This window comes from Heterobasidion irregulare (genome assembly GCF_000320585.1).
Source record: "Heterobasidion irregulare TC 32-1 unplaced genomic scaffold scaffold_11, whole genome shotgun sequence".
NCBI lineage: Eukaryota > Fungi > Basidiomycota > Agaricomycetes > Russulales > Bondarzewiaceae > Heterobasidion > Heterobasidion irregulare.
Genome location: NW_009258207.1, coordinates 162,227 through 180,817, shown reverse-complemented (window position 1 = coordinate 180,817; position 18,591 = coordinate 162,227). Strand labels below are relative to the sequence as shown.

At 58.1% G+C, this 18,591-nt stretch overlaps 5 protein-coding genes across 5 annotated transcripts; 2 read left to right on the top strand and 3 right to left on the bottom strand.

Moving 5' to 3' along the window:
* Positions 1–987: 987 nt before the first annotated feature.
* HETIRDRAFT_105836 (uncharacterized protein) lies at positions 988–3,263 on the bottom strand (the record flags this gene model as incomplete). The annotated part of the gene is made up of 5 exons (XM_009552969.1): positions 988–1,480; positions 1,518–1,816; positions 2,019–2,580; positions 2,673–2,914; positions 2,991–3,263. 5 exons carry the CDS (start codon positions 3,261–3,263, stop codon positions 988–990), a joined length of 1,869 nt encoding a protein of 622 aa, XP_009551264.1.
* A 205-nt stretch (positions 3,264–3,468) lies between these two features.
* On the top strand, positions 3,469–7,510 carry HETIRDRAFT_156676 (oligopeptide transporter; the record flags this gene model as incomplete). The annotated part of the gene is made up of 19 exons (XM_009552968.1): positions 3,469–3,591; positions 3,704–3,761; positions 3,832–4,001; positions 4,116–4,277; positions 4,364–4,418; positions 4,488–4,577; positions 4,744–4,878; positions 4,962–5,008; positions 5,079–5,105; positions 5,171–5,259; positions 5,321–5,402; positions 5,470–5,812; positions 5,899–5,985; positions 6,047–6,423; positions 6,499–6,548; positions 6,610–6,705; positions 6,770–6,906; positions 6,984–7,044; positions 7,118–7,510. 19 exons carry the CDS (start codon positions 3,469–3,471, stop codon positions 7,263–7,265), a joined length of 2,337 nt encoding a protein of 778 aa, XP_009551263.1. The 3' UTR covers positions 7,266–7,510.
* A 364-nt stretch (positions 7,511–7,874) lies between these two features.
* Positions 7,875–9,638, bottom strand: HETIRDRAFT_105834 (uncharacterized protein; the record flags this gene model as incomplete). Its single annotated transcript, XM_009552967.1, has 10 exons — positions 7,875–8,133; positions 8,202–8,364; positions 8,450–8,507; positions 8,591–8,733; positions 8,795–8,903; positions 8,955–8,968; positions 9,205–9,286; positions 9,343–9,367; positions 9,424–9,516; positions 9,586–9,638. The coding sequence occupies 10 exons, from the start codon at positions 9,636–9,638 to the stop codon at positions 7,875–7,877; spliced, it is 999 nt and encodes a 332-aa protein (XP_009551262.1).
* A 1,675-nt stretch (positions 9,639–11,313) lies between these two features.
* Positions 11,314–12,103, bottom strand: HETIRDRAFT_328194 (uncharacterized protein; the record flags this gene model as incomplete). The annotated part of the gene is made up of 4 exons (XM_009552966.1): positions 11,314–11,655; positions 11,722–11,802; positions 11,865–11,985; positions 12,057–12,103. Coding segments are annotated over 4 exons (591 nt in total), but the record flags the coding sequence as incomplete, so codon positions are not given.
* Positions 12,104–12,785: 682 nt separating this feature from the next.
* On the top strand, positions 12,786–17,970 carry HETIRDRAFT_480433 (uncharacterized protein; the record flags this gene model as incomplete). Its single annotated transcript, XM_009552965.1, has 18 exons — positions 12,786–13,565; positions 13,623–13,740; positions 13,832–13,968; positions 14,024–14,350; positions 14,435–14,667; positions 14,736–15,198; positions 15,271–15,576; positions 15,619–15,818; positions 15,915–16,164; positions 16,222–16,368; positions 16,437–16,709; positions 16,780–16,827; positions 16,882–16,944; positions 17,001–17,159; positions 17,218–17,256; positions 17,314–17,352; positions 17,400–17,517; positions 17,702–17,970. The coding sequence occupies 18 exons, from the start codon at positions 12,786–12,788 to the stop codon at positions 17,968–17,970; spliced, it is 3,969 nt and encodes a 1,322-aa protein (XP_009551260.1).
* Positions 17,971–18,591: the final 621 nt, after the last annotated feature.

Genomic DNA, 18,591 nt, shown 5'->3' with positions numbered 1-18,591 from the left:
GGCCGTCTCGATCGCGGGTCGTATGTCGTGGCGGAGGGCTCGACGGAATTATGGCGTGCGGGATACCGTCGGCCGATCGCCTGCAGGATTGCAGGCCTTCAGGAGGTCGTGGCGCCTGCGCTCGTTCCGTGGCTCCTCCCGGTACTGATAGGACCATGTGGTGCAGACGCAGCGCCCCTCCCTTTTGCGCTCGTTCCTTTCTCACTCCCTCTTGGAGATGGGTCGTGGTGTGCGTGCGCAGCAGCAGCAGGAGGTGGGGCGAAAGAGCGACGACGACAGGTTGCGATGGTTCGCGATAAGTGTCAGATCTTGGACTTGCGCATTCTGGATATGGACGTCCTGAGTACCGTCCTGTTGGTGGTTGGTTATCTTGTTTGTTTTTTTGTTCTGGGTTGCGTCGTGACGTGTGATGGATGATGGTGGCGCTCGCGGGAGCTGAGATGGTCGTCGGTCGTCGAGTCTCAGACGTGCTTGCGACGGCTGATGGTACGTCAATCCATCAAGGAACCCGTGTTCATCGCACCGACTGCTCTTCTACTCATGATTATTCGAGCATCGAGCATGGCTATTTAGTTGGGGCGCCTTGCTCGTCGGGCACGAGCAGACGCAGACGCGGGCGCGGCGGATAGACACGCACCACGCACACGGCGCCCCCCTTTCTACCGCCCGTCCGTGCCTGGGACGAGCCTCTCCCTCGTCCGCAATCGCAATCGCAATCGCAATGCAAAAAAAACGCTCCTCATGCCCTCAAGATCTCGAGATCTCACGTACACCCATCATGCCAGGTCATGCCTCAGTGGGCGTGAGGACATGCGGTCGTGTCAGCTCGCGGGGTCCGAGTGTCAGCGTTGGGCGGCACCTGCCCCCACGCTCGGCCGCGCCCGGTGTCAAACGGTGCTAAGAAGCCCTCGTAAAGGTGAATGATAGGCGAGTGTTACGTGCAGAAATCGGACCCAGGACGGACCACCGCGGTGTCCCTGCGTACCGCTAGCTGCCTGCGTCTGCCGTCTGGACCGACAGGGCGACAGTCGCGGTCGAGGGCCTCAAAGTCGACGTCGAGGGGCTGGCGGCTGCGGCGGCTCGTTCGCTCATCGGTTCGTTTGTTTTCTCATTTGTCTGATCCAAGGGAAGGCGCGCATGTGGCGCCCGTCGTGGTCGTGGCCGAAGCGAATTCCGGTGCGCACCTGCTCGCCAGCACGCGTAATGTGCAGATGTCTTGGGCTTGCTTGGGATTGCTTGGGAGTTCCGTGGGAGTTCCTTGGGGGCGTGGGTTCGGAGGGCCCGCGTCGTGTCTTTTTGCGGGGCGCACGGACGCACGTGGACGTCGTGTATGATGCATCGTACGCTATCATACGCCATGAGCGGCGGCTGCGCGAACGCCATCGTGCGCGATCGTGCGCCATCGCGCGGCTCCTGGACGGGCACGCGCGCGGGTGGGCAAGCGACCGTACCCACGCCGGTGACAGAAACGTCATCAATGCTGCATCGAGTGACGCACCGTGCTTCGCATACGTTACAGGTGGGTGCGGCGCCTATCTGGCGTGCCCTGGCGTCCTCGGGGCTTCGGGGCGTCGGTGTGCCGGGTGGACGGGTGGGTCGCCTGCTTCAGTGTTAGCGTGGATGCGGAGACGTGCTGTGTGTGCGAGTCGCGCAGGGGCTCTGCTCTCCGCGGGAGGGGGGGGGCGGAGGTGGGGGAAGGGCCACATGCGAGGGCGTCATGCGCGATGGTGTCAGAATCAGAATACGGGCGGGTCTCGACGTAAGGCTGCAAGACGGCGGTTCTCAGAAGCGGCGTACCACGCTCGGCGACGGTGGGCTAGGTTTTATTAATAGATGCGAGCTGCGCCGCGCTGCGCCGCGTCGCGTCTTTTTACGGAGCTCAAGCAGGGGTTGCGATGGTTCCATACATCAGAGTATCGTCAATGCATGCGTCTTCTTGTCGAGTCGCCTCGGCGAGTCGGTGTACGTTGTATCGTAGTAGGTCGGCGTTGGACGAGTGCCCACGGCCAGCCGGCCACTATCTCGGCAAACCGATCACGCGCGCGAGATGCCCGGTGCGCCGGCGCGATCGGTTTTCCCCAATGGAATGCGGCTGGGATGCACGCAGGATTTTTGCATTTCGAAAATTGATGACCATAAGCGGGCGATCCTGCGATCGCGCGAGTCGAGCCGAGCCGAGCCGTGCGATCCGATCTGGCTCGATTGTCGAGTAGCTGCTGGCTTGGTCCATCGGGCACGTGAAAAACAGTGGTGACGCGGTATGCAGTAGGTACGGTAGTAGCTGGTAGGAGTGGCACTGGGCTCTTGTACGTAAGTGCTTGTAGCAGGCGGGACATCACTTGGTGCTCGGCGAAACGTGACGGGCGTATGTTTTGGAGCGTGCCCGACGGCGACGGCGCGCTTCGCGTGACAGATGGGCGCGCGACGACGTACGGAACGCGTGCGTACATCGTCTGAGGATGTTGGAGCGGAGGCGCACGGAGGCGTGTTTCTTCGGCTTCAGTCGGATGTCGGGTGTGAGGCGGGGTTAGCTCGGCCGCGGCAGGTGGTAGCTGGTGGTAGACGTTTGATCGTGCGGCTCTGGGATGCAGACGAGACAGTGAGGGACTGGTGAGCGGCGGGGCACGTAGTGGGCTGTAGCTGGGTATACTGGGCTACACTGAGCGAAGCACATGGCGATCTGCCAAGCAGCGCGCCCAGCGATCGTGCGGCGATCGTGTGCGGGACTCGGGATCTCGGGCGGGCTGACTGGTTCGTGGCGCGGTCGGCTCGGTTCGGGGGCCAGGGAGAGCGTGCCTGGGGCTGGTGTCGCTGGGGCGGTACCGCGGTCGTGGTGTGCGGCCACCAGCGACCCTCCAGACTCGCCGTCTGGCGAGAGGTCGCGAATGTACTTGGGGGACCGCGCAGCCCATCGCTAGGCAATGGAGCAACCCCGGGTGTGCGTGTGGACTGGCGTATCGGAAGGCCGAAGAGGTTCTTGGCTTCTCCACCGCGCAGATGCTGATATCCCCCGCGTTCGCACGTCCGCGAGCTGGCTGCTTATCGTGCACGGCCCCCTGGGCTGGCGCGTGCGGGCACATGCTGCTGGTGCTGGTGCTGACGGCCGGCGTCGAGACTGGAAGGTTATCGGCATAGGAACGCGCCGTGGTGACAGCTATCGGTGCTGCGTTCCGACCACCGCCCCCGCGCACGACGCTATCGCTAATTCTATTCCCTCTGTGAAGCCCTGCACCGCGCGCACCCATCCTCGCGCCCATGCTCATGTGCGTTTCTGCTTAAATACCCCCCTTCCGCCGCTCGTCGCGCCCTCCCCCGTGCCCCCCTGCTCTCGCTCCTGCTCCCCCTCCTGCTCCCCCCCCCTCTCCCGTCCGCGCGACGTCCGCTCATCGAGCACCCAGCAGCCTCAGCCCCATCTGAGCGCTGCTCCCTGGACCGCATCCGCAGGCACACCCCCACCCTCGCGTCTAAATGGCGTCCCTAGCAGCAGCCCCGCCCTCGGCGCACTCGTCCGCCTCGCTCGAGAACGACAAGAGCGCCCTCGGCGCGGGGAACGGCGACCCCGAAAAGGCGGGCAGCGATTACGATCAGGAGGTGCGTTCGCCGTTCGTTCGTTCGCTTTTCTGCGGGGTGGTTTTTTTTTGCGTGTCGACGTTTGGCTGACGGTGTGGGATGGGACGTTCGTGCGGCCGTGCGTGCGTGATAGGCGACTCCCGTGCATGACTTTGAGGACCCCAACTACGACGAGGCAGCCGGTGCCCTCGGTAAGCACCCCCTCCCCCGCTATCTCCTCTCCCCTCTCCCCTCATCCTCTCCCCCTCCTTCTCGTCACAGAGGACGAGTCCCCGTACCCCGAGGTCCGCTCCGCGGTCGCCAACACCGACGACCCGTCCATGCCCGCGAGCACCTTCCGCGCCTGGGTCATTGGCATCCTCTGGGCGATCATCATCCCCGGCGTCAACCAATTCTTCTTCTTCCGCTACCCGTCCGTCAACATCACCCAGGTGCGCGCGCCCTCCCGTCCCTCGCTGCGGCGGCGGCCCCTCCGTTCAGCGCGCTGACCGAACGGGGTTTTATCTCTATTGTTGAATTTTGTTGGCATTTGTGCACGCGTATAGATCGTACCGCAGCTGCTCACGTTCCCGCTGTGCAAGCTTTGGGCGTACGCGCTCCCCAACGCGCGTATTTTTGGCGTGTCCATCAACCCGGGCCCGTTCACCGTCAAGGAGCACGTCATCATCACCATCATGGCCGGCGTTGGCGCTCAGAGCGCGTACGCGGTGCGTGCTGCCGTGCCCCCCGTCCACTCCGCACGCGTTGACTGACCCTTCGCTTTTTTGCTTTTGCTTTCGCGTCGCGCGCGCAGACGGACATCATCGCCGTGCAGCGCGTGTATTACAACCAGACGTACAACTTTGGCTGTGCGTCGCGCCTCTCTCTCTCTCTCTGTGTTTATTGTTCGGAGAACTGACGATGCGGCGCGCGAGCAGACCAGTGGCTCGTCGTGATGTCCACCCAGCTCATCGGCTTCTCCATCGGCGGAATATGCAAGCGCTTCCTCGTCTCCCCGCCGTCAATGAGTGCGTCTCACCCCGTTCCGTCCTTCCCCCTGTTCTCTGATTTCTGCTTTTGCTCACTGCCGCACTCTATTTTTGTTCCTTCCCACCTTATGTTCCGCTCTATCCCCGTGTGATTCTCACGTCATTTCCGCTCTCGCGCCCTGTCCCGCCTGGCCTCGTCGAGCAGTCTGGCCCGCGAACCTCGTCACCTGCGCGCTCTTCAACACGCTGCACCACTCCCACACCGCCGGCACCGGCGCGCACGGCGGCATGTCGCGCGAGCGCTTCTTCGTGTACATCTTCGTGGGATACGTTATCTACAGTGCGTGTTCCGCGGCGGTCGTGCCGCCTGTTTCGCGCGGTCGCTGACTGGTGGCTTTTATTCCGCGGCGTCGTGTGGTCTAGACTTCCTGCCGACGTACTTGTTCACGGCGCTGAGCACGTTCTCGTGGGTGCGTCCGCTCGCTTCTGCGCGCTCTGCTTCTCGAAGACGGACGATTGACGTTGAGTGGTGATCTATAGGTCACATGGATCGCGCCGAATAACATCGTGCGTGCTTTCTATTTTTTCGTGTCTGACGGGATTGGGCGCTCACCCATGCGTCGCGCGAGCAGAAAGTGAACCAGCTTTTCGGGTACCAGCACGGTCTCGCGATGGGCCTCGTCACGTTCGACTGGGCGAACATCGCGTACAACAACAGCCCGTGCGTGCCCCTTTTTTCCTTCTGCCCTGCGTCCTCCGTAGGCTGACGGCGGCGATCGCAGGCTTCCCGTGCCCTGGTGGGCGGCTGCGAACGTCGGCATCAGCTTGGTGTTCTTCTACTGGTTCCTCACGCCCATCCTCTACGTGCGTGTTCCCCTCGCTCCTCTTTCTTCGCCCCCAGATTCACCTCGCCCGTCGCCCCGCCCCACAGTACAAGAACATCTGGTACGCGCAGTACATGCCGATCGTCTCGCGCGGCTCGTTCGACAACACGGGCCACGCGTACAACGTCTCGCGCATCCTCACCTCGCAGGCGACGATCGACGAGGCGGCGTACAAGGCGTACAGCCCGCTCTTCATCTCGACCGCGTTCGCGATCTCGTACGGGCTGTCGTTCGCGTCGATCCCCGCGACGCTCACGCACATCTTCCTCTACTACCGCAAGCAGATCTGGACGCAGGCGCGCCGCAGCTTGAGCGAGCAGCCGGATATACACGCGCGCCTGATGAGCGTGTACCCGCAGGTGCCGGACTGGTGGTATGCGCTCGTGTTTCGTGAGTGCCGCTGCTGTTTGCGCGCCGTGGGCGGGGGCTGACTTGTTTGTTTTGATGTCGTCGTCGTCGTCGTCGTCGGCGCGCAGTGAGCATGTTCGTGTTTGGTGTCGTCGCCATCGAGGTGTGGGACACCCAGTTCCCCGTATGGGCCTTTGTCCTCTCGCTTGTAGTCGGTGCGTCTCCCGCCCATCCTCTCCCGCCCGCGCGCTGCGGCTGACCCCCACGCCCGCGCAGCCTTCTTCTACACCGTGCCGATCGGGATCATCCAGGCGATCACGAACCAGCAGGTCGGGCTGAACGTGATCACGGAGCTCATCATCGGGTACGCACTGCCGGGGCGGCCGATCGCGATGATGATGTTCAAGACGTGGGGGTACATCACGATGGCGCAGGCGCTGCAGTTCACGCAGGACTTCAAGCTCGCGCACTACATGAAGGTGCCCCCGCGCCCGATGTTCTTCTGCCAGGTCGTGGCGACCGTCATCGCGGGCACCGTGCAGCTCGGCGTGCAGGCGTGGCTGTTCACGAATATCGAGGATATGTGCTCGTCGGACCAGCCGGATGGGTTTATTTGCCCCAGCACGCAGGTGTTTGGCACGGCGTCGATCATCGTGAGTGGACCCTCCCGCTGCTCGTGCTCGTGCGGGGCCTCGGTCGGCTGACGCGCGCTCGGTCGTGGCTTGTAGTGGGGTGTCATCGGGCCCGCGCGCCAGTTCTCGCACGGACAGATTTACTAGTGCGTTTCCTCGCCTGCCCGCCCGCCCTGTGTTCATCGCTGATCGCGCTCGGTTCCGCAGCGCGCTGCTGTTCTTCTTCCTCATCGGCGCGCTCGCGCCCGTCATCCAGTGGGTCGTGCACAAGAAGTGGCGCTTCCCGATCCTCAAGTACCTCAAGTGCGTCTGCCTCCCCTCCGCCCTCTCTCGCTGGTTCGCCGCTGACGCTGACTGTCCGCCGCAGCTTCCCGATCATCTTCTCCGGCACGGGCAACCTCCCGCCCGCGACGCCGATCAACTACGTGCCCTGGGTCATCGTCGGGTTTATCTTCAACTACGTCATCCGGAGGCGTCATTTCGGCTGGTGGACAAAGTACAACTGTGCGTTGCCGCTCGCGTGCCCATCTTGTTCATTCCTGATGCTGACCGCCCGCCCGCCCGCCCGCTCGCGCGTGTAGATGTGCTGTCCGCCGGCCTCGACTCGGGCTACGCCGTCGGCACGCTCATCATCTTCTTCTGGTGCGTGCGTCTCGCGGCCGTCGTCTCGATCCGCCGCTGATCCCCCGTCTCCCTTCCGTTTCGTTCCTTCCAGCCTGCAATACCCGCTCAACGGCGCGATCGGAAAAGACACGATCCAGACGTGGTGGGGCAACACCGTGTACACGAACACGGCGGACGCGCTCGGCACGCCGCTGCGCACGTTGGCCGCCGGGAAGACGTTCGGCCCGTCGACGTGGTGAGGCGCGCCGGTGTATATAGCGGTGTATATAGCGACGACTGTACGTTTGTACGTGCGTTGGAGGGGGGGCGGTGTACTCGTGCACGGGTTTCATTGGGCGTGCTTTTGTGTTTTACGATCTGTCATGAGGTCCGCTTGGCCCGTCGCCGTCGACGGCGGCGGCTGCGCCCTGTGTTTCTTGGCTGTTTACTTGGTGCTTGTTTACTTATTTCAGCTTGGGTCGGAATGGGTACGCCTTTTTTCAGTAACGCGGTGGGTCGGCTGGTGGCTCGACTCGACAGACGTGGTCAGAAATCGTTTCCGGCGTCGGACGCTGAGGTTGGCTGTAAGCATCAATGTATGTGTATCCATCCACCCTCTAGTGGCACATTGACAGAAGGCTTCGATAAAATGATGGCGTGTAGAGTAAATCCCGCGTAAACTCATACTCACGATTAATGTGAGTGGTCCTTCCGTCTTGAGGCTTATACCTCCGCGCGTGCTGGAGTCTCGTGTCTGCTACTTTCCTGGGAACCTTCGCTCATAAAAGTCTGTCGTCCATCCGTGGCTTGGTGGGTCAACTTGCAAGCTGGCGCGATCGTACGGAGTGCACGCACCATGATAGGGCGTTTTACTGTTGCTGCGTCGCGGGGCACGATTTCGCTCTAAGACGGGCAAAAAGATCAGGAACGATGAATGGTATGAGATAGGGCGGGCGACCCACGTCTCTCACTGCGCTCCTGTCGCAAAACTCGATGGTGCGGGGGCGGCTGATCCCGCCTATGTATCTGGTGGACTCGACAGAGGACGTCCAGCCTTTCCGGGAGTTCAGGCTCGAGAGGAGGGAGATCATGTACAGCTCCGCCAAGGGGTAGCCGAAGACGATGTAGCTGCGGCGGGCGGCATCGACGGTCGTGAGAGACGCAGTCCGAACGGCGAGGATAGCGGTCGAACGGACTCACTACGCAGTTGGCTAGTAAAACGACGATGCAGGACCCAGTCAGAGATGGGCTGAGGGGGCGTTACAGGGACAGGAGAGGGAGAGGGACGCACAAAGGTGATGTACAAGACAATGTCTGCGACGGCCCACAGAGCCGTGACGAGGCCCGTCTGGATGGCGACTAGCAAGAGCACGGAACGAGGATCAGCTCGAGTCATCTCTGCTTTCCAAGCGGCCTCGCACGCTTGCAGCTCTGTTGGACTCACGTCGAATGATCTTGTCGATGATGTCGTCCGTCGGGGGAGACCCGGTCTTGTGCCGCTTCTATATCATCAAACAAAGCATCGACTCGGCGGAGCTCGTCGACCCAGCTGCGGACGACACGAGGTCGCGCGTGGAGGACGTACCAGGAATGTCACGAGGATGACCGTGATCAGCGTATCGTCGATGGTCGTTGCGATCAGCCAGATGATGACGGTCGACTGGATGCGAGATGTGAGCAGGATGTCGGGCGTGCAGAACATTGCCACGCTTGTGGCCATTGCAGCAACTGTGTGGGATGATCTTTATCAATGATGAAGCCTCGCGACGCAAATTGTAGCTCTACGCACTGCATTCTATGGCGGCCAGCGCCACGATCGTGATGAATACCCAGAGACTGTTGGTGAGGATCCAGATTCGACGACCGAGAAATAACTGGACCATGGACCCTATAATGCCCTGTGATTGTTTCAGTTTCACGGTCAATCATGGACAACTCAAAACGCTGACGGTTGTCAAAGGGCCTGCGCAAAGGTCACGAGCACATCAGTTGCGTGAGCATCAATCAGTGAGGGATCCAGATATGTACCGCATTTATAAACTAGAAATAGGAATCAGTACCGTCGGCTTAAACGATTGGAGGAATACGGCTAAAGTAGTTACACCAGCTCGGGATTGCTTGCGCAGCAACGTCTCCTAAGACCACCCGATCCGGGGTCATCGGCAAAGCTCCAAGAGAAGGCTGAGGTGAGGGACATACCGAATTTGTTGACCAGATGGTCGTAGATGTGCGCCATGTCCAGCCCGATGTTCACCGTGCCCACGACGAATAACGTCCATACCTGTGTATTGGACATCAGCCCGAGCCCACGAACCGCTGACATCGTCAAAGGCGTACATAGGCCTTCTGCCACGCCTTGTCACTAATTTTTACACCTGAGTGTCCTCAATTCACGCGCACACATCGGTTCGAACGTACTCTTTGTAGGTCACATGATATGAATACGTCTGCATCAAGACGACACCATACAGGATGAGGCTGATGAACGTGCCAATGAGCGTTAGCCCGGACCTATACAGACATCTATTGAGATACGCAGAGACACACGCAGAAGAAACACCGAGAAGAAAGACGGCTCACAGAATGAACACGTAGGAAGACGGGTCCAACGGCTCCGCATTAAGAAAAGGCATATAATCAAGATCGAACAGTGGGCACGAGCAACCGCTGGGCTACTTATAAATATTTTCGAGACACTGATTGACCAAGCAGGCCTTTGGACCGGCATGTCGTAGTCTTGCGATGAAACTCCACCAGCCGCCCAGCCAGACACAAAGCGCTGAGGGATTGGATATAGCCAGATAAAGAATCGAAGTATGCAACGGTGGCTTGCTGGGCACTGCATTTCTGTACGAGTCTCTGATATGACTCAGAATGATCGAATTTGAAGCTCGCAACAAATGTGATAGTCCGTTGCCGTGCGTGCTACGGGTTTGCAAGGGGACACACCTTGAACAAGTAGATGGATGTTCATTGACAGAATAAGCCGGACTATACACACCATCTCTCATCTGGGTGGGGTATACTTACACTGATTTTTGGCCCCCACATCATAAAGCTTGCCAGATACGATGGGGTTTATCTGACGGGCTCCACGACCGACGTCTAAGTTCGAGCGGCTATTCCAACGTTCACGACCCCCTTGACTCTCCATCTACCGCGATGGCGCGCTGGTTTGGTATTGAATAGAGACAAATCTTGTGTGCTTGGTGGAGGGCGGGTTCGTGATGCGCGTCAAACAAGTCCTTGACCCAAACTGTTCGGCACTGCACGCCATGCAAAAGCAGGTCAATCCGTGGGAAGATTTTCCTGAAGGATCGACCTTCCGCTCGCCGTCACATGTACACTCTCACCGAACATAAGCGCACATTTTATCGTCTCGCATCCGCATCGTTCAACGGGTGAGTCAGCCCATGTTTCATGATATATCTCTTCTCACATATGTCAAGATCAGATCATTGTGTGTTAGACAAAGGTCAGTCAAGAGCTTGAAGCCGACTTGACTCGATTCAGTCCGGAGTCTCTGGTACCCGCCTACACATGTAATATAGGTTTCGAAGCAAGATGAGTCCTGATGAGTTGTCTGTCGGTTGCAGATTCTCAGATCTTCTCAACGAGCGCGACACGGTGGCAGGCTAAGTCATTGATATCACAGAGGAGTGGTCATACAGCGAGCTATTTTGCTGACGAGGTTGCGACGTTGACTTTTGAGATTGTTAGACATCTTTAATCCAGTCCAAACACACATTCTCAACGCCTTCAACAGGCCTGCAATCGTACATGCACCTAATCTTGGCCATCCCCTAGCACCACTCTTCCCTCGACGTTCCCTCCTCGGCCTCGACTCGAATTTGACGGTCAGTATTTGACTTTTAAGGTTCCGTTCGACGCCCCGTTCGACGTTCCATTCGACGTCTCCGCGCGCGTTGACGCGATGAGCGCATCTACTTCCTCCTGGTTGAGAGAGGAGCCGGCGTTCCACGCGTCCACCAGCATCTTGACTCTCTGTGCGATGTCTACCGCGCCCTGGGTGGTATAAGACCGAGGCCAATGATTGCGTGTGTGCAAGAAGGAGGGAAGGGGATGGAGGGGGACGCACGGGTGTGTCGCTGTGCACGCATATAGACACGTCCGCAACGTCATCGGGGAGCGCGACATCAGGCGGAGAGGTAACTAGGCGGTTCTTGAGGAGGTTGACAACCTGTGTGCGTGTGCGGGCACAAGCAACAGAGAATGAACGCATACAGTGCAGAGAACGATGGCGGCAACGTCGGCATGGCTGTAGCATGAGGAGAGTGGGAGGGCAACTCACACGCCGGGTGATCTCGTCGAGCGCGACGGGGTCGTGCCTCTGCGTGATGATGAGTTTGCCGTTCGCATCGTAGTCAAGGTCCGCAAACCATTCTGACAGGTCGACATCGGGAGCGTGGCCTTGTTAGTGCATGCGGTCGCACACTTACCAGCAAGGAATGGCACATTTTTGTCGCGCGCAGCGCGCTGGTGCTCGGTACCCGCAAGCCCGAGGAATGCGATCGACGGCGCACCAGAAAACTCAGCGATCGGATAGAATGAAGGGATCACGGAGACAGCGGCATCCGCGAGGTCAGGGTCGCGCGCAGTCTGGCCGTAGAGTGCACCGTGGAGCTTAACCTACATATCTTCAGGATGGGGGGAGGGAGGAAAGGATAGCCTGGACTGGAAGGAGAGGGGACGTACGTGGTTCAGAGGTTGCTGTTGCGTGAGTAGGAATCCACAGAGTGCGCCGACTTGGTAAGTCAAGCACGCCTTGAGCTCAACCTGCAGAGCATGATCAGATTGAAGTTTCAATGCTTTCCTAGACCGATCGGGAGAATGCTCACGGGCGTAATGGCCATCTCGCGGCGGCCGAAGCCCTGTAGATCTGGGAGGGAGGGGTGTGCACCGATGGACACGCTGTTCTTCTTGGCGAGGAGAACGGTGTCGTTCATGACAGTGAAGTCACTGCCCCATGGTGATGATGAAAGTGGTGAGTAAAGATGGAGGACGGGAAGGCTGTTAGAGGAGGGACGCACGAGGCGTGGAAGCCGCATGCGATGTTGGCGAGGTGGACGGACTGGATCAGGGACGCGTCGTCACCCTGCGCAGAGCGAGAACAGTCAGCGCCGCTGCGGGACACGCAGGCGGGTGAGAGAGACGTACGAGAGTGTAGATCCCGAACGCCTACACCATATGCAAGCAAGAGGGAGCGGGGCAGGATCGGAGATGGCTCAGATCGTAATCGGGCACATGCAATGATGACTTGCACTGACCTCTCCCATGTCGCAGTTGACCGTGGCGTGCAGTCTCGAAGGACTAGGCGTTGTCATTTCTATTTGGGTAAGCGAAGAGTTTGGTGAAGGGGAGACTGCAGATGGTGCGTTTGGATAGCTTATAGGACATATGATGCGAGGCTGACTATCATCGACATCCCTCTCATTCCATAGTCTCATCTTTAGGCCTCTATACCCTCTGACCTCTCTCTAAGGTGGTGCTTATCTACTGAGATAGACCCGCTGGGCCAGGATTAGCTTATCGACAAACGTTCAGGTGTCTGCTGCTCACAATTCTCTCAGCGCTGAATCACGAGTGCAGGTGTGTTTCCCGCTGAGATGGACTTCCTCCATGGCACGGCAGCATTTGGCCCTGATAAGCCCTCGGCATCGAATCTGCCTATCGACTAGGATTCTGTAAGTGAACACACGTTTCCCTCCCCTCGCATATCACCCATTTGCCCTGGACCCGTTACCCATACGCACCTCCTCATGCCTTGGCCCAACACACAGCCCCAAACTGCGACTCCAAAAGTGAAACCCCCGGGACACACGTTACTCGTCGCCAACCGCGGCGAGATCGCCGTCCGCATTATCCGCACCGCGCGTGCCGTTACCATGGACGGGGCCGGCGCCATCTCGACCATCTCGCTCTACACACCGAGTGACGCGCACGCATTGCACGTATCCTTGGCAGACATTGCCGTCCCGCTCTCTCTACCGCTGCCGTCTTTCAATGCCGAGCCGAACACGAGCCAATATGAGTCCGCCGCCTACCTCGATCCACGTGCACTCCTCACCCTCGCCGCAGAGCACAGTGCGACGCTCCTACACCCCGGCTACGGTCTCCTTTCCGAGTCCGCGCACTTCGCGGAGTTGTGTCGCACTGCAGGTGTGACGTTCCTCGGACCGTCGCCTGAGGCGATGCGGGAGCTCGGAGGAAAGGACGCGGCAAGACGAGTTGCAGGACGGGTGGGCGTGCGAGTGCTGGAAGGTTCTGGGATGATTCCTTTGAGGGAAGAGGATTCGGAGAGGGAGAGAGAGAGCGCGGTGGAGGAAGCGAGGAGAATAGGATGGCCGGTGGTGGTGAAGCCTGTTTTGGGAGGAGGCGGGAGGGGAATTGTCGTGTGTAACGATGAAGAGCAGGTGCGGAGGGCTGTGAAGGAGGCTTCGCGGAGTGCTGGAGGTAGAATGGGAGACGAAGAGGAAGAGGAAGATGGGGGCGTGATCATAGAGTGCTATGTCGATCGCGCGCGACACGTCGAGGTGCAGGTGTGTGCGCATATCTCTCTCGTCTCTAACGTTCATCATAAATGCACTCATCTCCAGGTCTTTGGCAACTCAGCAGGACACGTCGTCCCCCTCGGCGTGCGCGAGTGCAGCGTGCAGCGGCGCCACCAGAAGGTGCTCGAAGAGGCGCCGGGGGCGTTCTTAGCTGTACATCCGGGTAGATTTGATCCCCTCCCTTTCTATTTCATTCTTGAACTCTCATTTTATTTTATTTTGATAAATGACGCTGGACATTGGGACGACGATAGAGGTGGTCCGGGAGATCTGCGCGTCCGCTATCAAGCTGTGCGAGAGTGTGAACTATGGTTCGGCAGGCACGTGCGAATTCCTCGTCGACTGCGATACATGCGAGGTGTTCTTTTTAGAAATGAACACTCGGATCCAGGTGCGCGTGCACATTAACACTGACTAGATCACTTGGGATGCTCACAGCGCTGCAGGTGGAGCACCCTGTCACCGAATATGCGCACCCCGGCGTGCCACAGCTCGACATTGTCCGGCTCATGATCGAGCAAGGCATCGCGGAGCGCGAAGGGCGCGGTGGGCTCGACCCCGCGTACCTCGATGGATTTGCTTTCCACTTACCAGATTTTAATAGCGGTTCCGATGGGTCCCTGACCTGCACTGTGCACGCGATCGAGGCGCGCGTGTGCGCAGAGAACCCAGCGGCAGGGTTCGTTCCGTCCGCAGGAGTTATGCAGCGTGTCGTATTTGGGCCTAAGGAGGCAATGAAGGGCGACGAGGCATGGTTGAGAGTTGATACCTGGGTACGTGTCCTGCCCTCCTTAGTATCGTGGACTGCAGAGCCGTAGATATTTGCCGTTGCGGGAGCTCATGCACCGACCTACTAGGCTACCCCCGGCACTGCCATCTCCCCGCACTTCGATTCCCTTCTTGCGAAGCTAATCGTTCGTGCGCCCACCCGCGCGCAGGCCGTCGAGCGTATGCTCCGCGCGCTCGATGCGACCCAAATTTACGGCCCGCCGACCAATGTGCAATTCTTGCGAGCTGTAGTGTCTTCGGAAGCGTTTCGACGGGGCGAGGTGACGACGAAGTTCTTGGATGATTTTAACCATAACTCCAGGTGCGTGCTTCGATGCGCCCTAAATGATGCAGCTATGACGAACGGAGGGGGGTGCTTTGGATCTGTAGGTCTGTGCACGTCCTTGCCCCTGGCCTCTCGACGACTGTGCAGTCCCTCCCGCACCGCACCGTGGGCCACGGCATCCCGCAAAGCGGACCATTCGATACCCTCTCCATGCGCATTGCCTCTCTCCTCGTCAATAATACCGACCCCGTTCCGCGCGATGGAGTCTCTACAAATGCTGCGTGTGATGTCCTCGAAATTACCCTTGCCGGCCCAACGCTTCTCTTCCGTGCCCCCGCGGTGCTCGCGCTCACAGGCGCCCGCGCACTGCTCCTCGTCAATGGCGAGTCGAGACCGATGTGGGCGCGCGTCGCGGTGCGCTCGGGAGCGCGTGTGAGTGTGGGCAGGCTGGAAAGCGTGGGCGAGAGTGTAGGGTGCCGAGCGTATCTGGCTGTGAGGGGCGGATTTCCGGAGGTGGCTGCGTATTTGGGGTCCAAGGCTACGTCAGTCGGGATGGGCGGCTATCAGGTAGGTAGTCGAACATCATAAGGGCTCATTCGTCGATGCTCCAGGATGATCTGACGAGATGTTGTGCTGTAGGGCCGTGCGTTGGTTGTGGGTGACGAGCTCGCACTCCGCGCGTGCGATATTCGACACGATGAGCTTGATGCCGGACCCCTTGTTCTGCCAGCTTCTCTTCGACCCCCCTATCCATCACCCCAAACTGACTCTCCAAACGCGACATGGATACTCCACGTCCTCCTGGGCCCACACAGTGACGCTGAATTCCTGACCTCCCGCGGGCTCCACACTTTCTTTGCATCCTCGTGGACCGTCCAGCCGTCCAGCAGCCGCTCCGGCATCCGTCTCTCCCGTTACCATACCCGGGGTTTCTCCGAAAACCCCGTCTCCAAATCCGCGTCTGCACTGCGGACCGAGGTAAGGGAGCCTGCGCCCCCGTCCGGGCCCGCAATCCAATGGGCGCGGACAGGCGGTAGCGAGGGCGGGGCGCACCCGTCGAACGTGCTCGACTGCGCATATGCGCGCGGGAGCGTGAATTTGAACGGGGATACGCCTGTCATTTTGGGCGTTGAGGGCCCAGATATGGGCGGGTTCGTGTGTGTCTGCGTAGTAGTGACGGCGGATCTGTGCGTGGCTCAGTCCTTCTTTACGTGTTTTAGATCTATCTGGCATACTGATTTGCGATGTGCTGTCGGGATGCCGGTGCGTAATTGTATGTGTAGATGGAAGCTGGGCCAGTTGCGTCCTGGGTGCTTGCTCCGATTTGAACCCATTTCGGTCGATCGAGCCGTCCAGATGATGGAGCATACTGAACATATGGTTGACACTGTCCGGAAGTTTGTTCGCACCGGCACCGTTGTCGCACACCCTGAGCCCGCAGATTTGGAGACATCTGACGACCTACAAGATCCAAGGCTGCATGTCGTTGAGGAGAACCCGGGCAATCAGAGACCGCAAGTTGTGTTCCGCCAGGTGAGCATTCGATGCTGATTGGGTGATAGCGAGATCGACTCATAGTGGTAACGCGAGGCCGGTGACTCTGCAGTACTCGTAGAATACGGGTCTATGCACCTTGATTTCGGTATCCGCGCACGCATACATGCATTCGAGGTGGAAGTGCGCAGACGAAAGATTCCAGGCATAACATCCTTGGCTCCTTGCATTCGATCGATCATGGTACGCATACTCGAATGCATCTCACCCTTTTCTTTGACTCTTCACTCACCGGCGCCTACTCGATACAGTGCTATTACGACCCGCGGTCCGTCTCTCAATCGAGCCTGCTCGCCCATCTGATCGCGGCTGAACATGCGCTTCCGGACTCGACGTCGGATATGCACTTTCGCTCTCGCAAGTTCGAGTTCCCGATCGTTATAGACGACCGGTGGAACCGGGACGCGCTGGAGAGATACATGCGGTCCGTTAGAAGCAAGGCGGTTTATCTTCCGAGCAATATCGAGTATCTGGCAAGAAACAACGGACTCAAAGGAGGCGCAGAGGAAGCGCTTCGGTTATTGGTAGGGACGAGCTGGGTACGTTAGAGATATTTTCTACGACAACGAGCCTGATTTATACGAAGCTTCGAAGGTGGTATTTGGCGTTGGGTTTTATTTGGGATGTCCATTTCTCGTCCCGGTACGTATGAACGCATAGTGTGTTAGTTGGTCGGTTCATCTAAATGGGCTTTAGGCTGACCCACGCTGTCGACTAGTAGGGCAGAAAATGAACCCTTCACGAACATTCACCCCCCGCGTGAGACTCGTTTCATTTTGCGTGATTACTGTTGCTCACCAAATCATCTTCGATAGGGCGCCGTCGGGATTGCAGGCCTAGTCGCGGCGATATATCCCACAGAATCTCCCGGTGGATATCAGCTTTTTGGGCGTACGCTTCCTGCTTGGCAAACGTGGGGTCGAGGGGAGAATTTCACTCCAGAGAAACCGTGGTTACTCAATTCGTTTGATCAGGTGAGTCAAGAGTTTCCAAGATTTGTCCGATTCTCCTTTGACGGATGCTGGAAACAAGATTACCTTCAAACCGGTCATGGAGGATGAGTATCTAGAGGTGAGCGGCCTTCTGAGCAAAGAACAGTGTCACAGCATCTCATTCTGAGCGTCGAAGCTCGAGAAACAGTTTGATGCTGGACTTTATAAATTTAAGGTTTGGTGTTTTATAAAGAGCCACGATTGGGGTTCATGAGCTTCTAGGTTGAGGAAACTGTGTTTTCGATGGCAGAGTATGAGACATTCGTGAGTTCGGTCGCGGACGAGGAAGCGCGGTTCAAGGCTAGACAAGCGGAAGGCGTCAGGCGTGAATCAGAAAGGTGTGGCTTTTCTTTGATTTGACGACGAGTCGTTCGTTGACTGTCTGCGAAATTGTAGAGAGGAGCAGCTGCTTGATGAATGGCAGACAGAGCAGGATAGAGAAGCCGAAGAGAATATTCAATCGAGCATATCCGATCAGATTGGTGAGTTTATACAATCATGTCATGCTTATCGCATAGGGTGAGTTGCTCACGAGCTCACAGCCGCCTCGGACACAAACACAGGGATAACCATAACGGCACCACTTGCTGCGCGCATGTGGAAGATACGATGCAAGCTTGGCGACGTGATCGACTCTGCTGAGGTTGTTGTCGTGGTACTTGAAGCCATGAAGACGGAAGTCAGCATCGTGGCAGGCGAGGAGGCAGTTGGGAGGACTGTGAAAGGGTTTGGGACGGCCGCAAGGGAAGGAACGTCTGTAAGCGCGGGCGATGTCCTAATTATTCTTGAGTGAATGCAGGTGTGTTCGAGAAAAACTCTGAATCCACGCTTCTTCGCTATCGGCACAAAAAGAAGCAAGTCTTTTTTCTCCTATAGAATGCGGTATATGTGCATCAACAACGACGGGGCAAAAGTGGTGCTTATTTAACACACTCCGCTTTTGAAGCATTCTGCTCATAGGTTATAGAGGGGTTAGCTCGAGCGAGCACAGTCAGTAAGTTGAACATTTCGTACGGTCGTACGGAACATGAAACGAATTCTGTACCGTCGTCCCGACCTTCTACGGGATTAAATGGGTTAAACAAGAAGAGAACGGGATATTGGATACTTACTGGCGTGGCTGGATGGAATTGGAAAGTCTATCGATAGGCAAGCCTTTCATGAAATAATCTTTGGTAACGAGTGATAGCTAAAATAATGGTCGCTCACACATATCAAGCTAATCAGTCCTTGGGACACGAGGATGTATCATGTCTCTTGAACGTTTAGAACCGCTGTACATACCAATAGAAGACTTGTATCCATACGGGAAAGTCCAGAAGCTGCTACGTACTGCATTATCACTATCATAGCCTAGTTAGGCGAGGTCCAGGTCCATTGAGAAACGATTGTGGGTAAGAAGCGGCTCATTGGT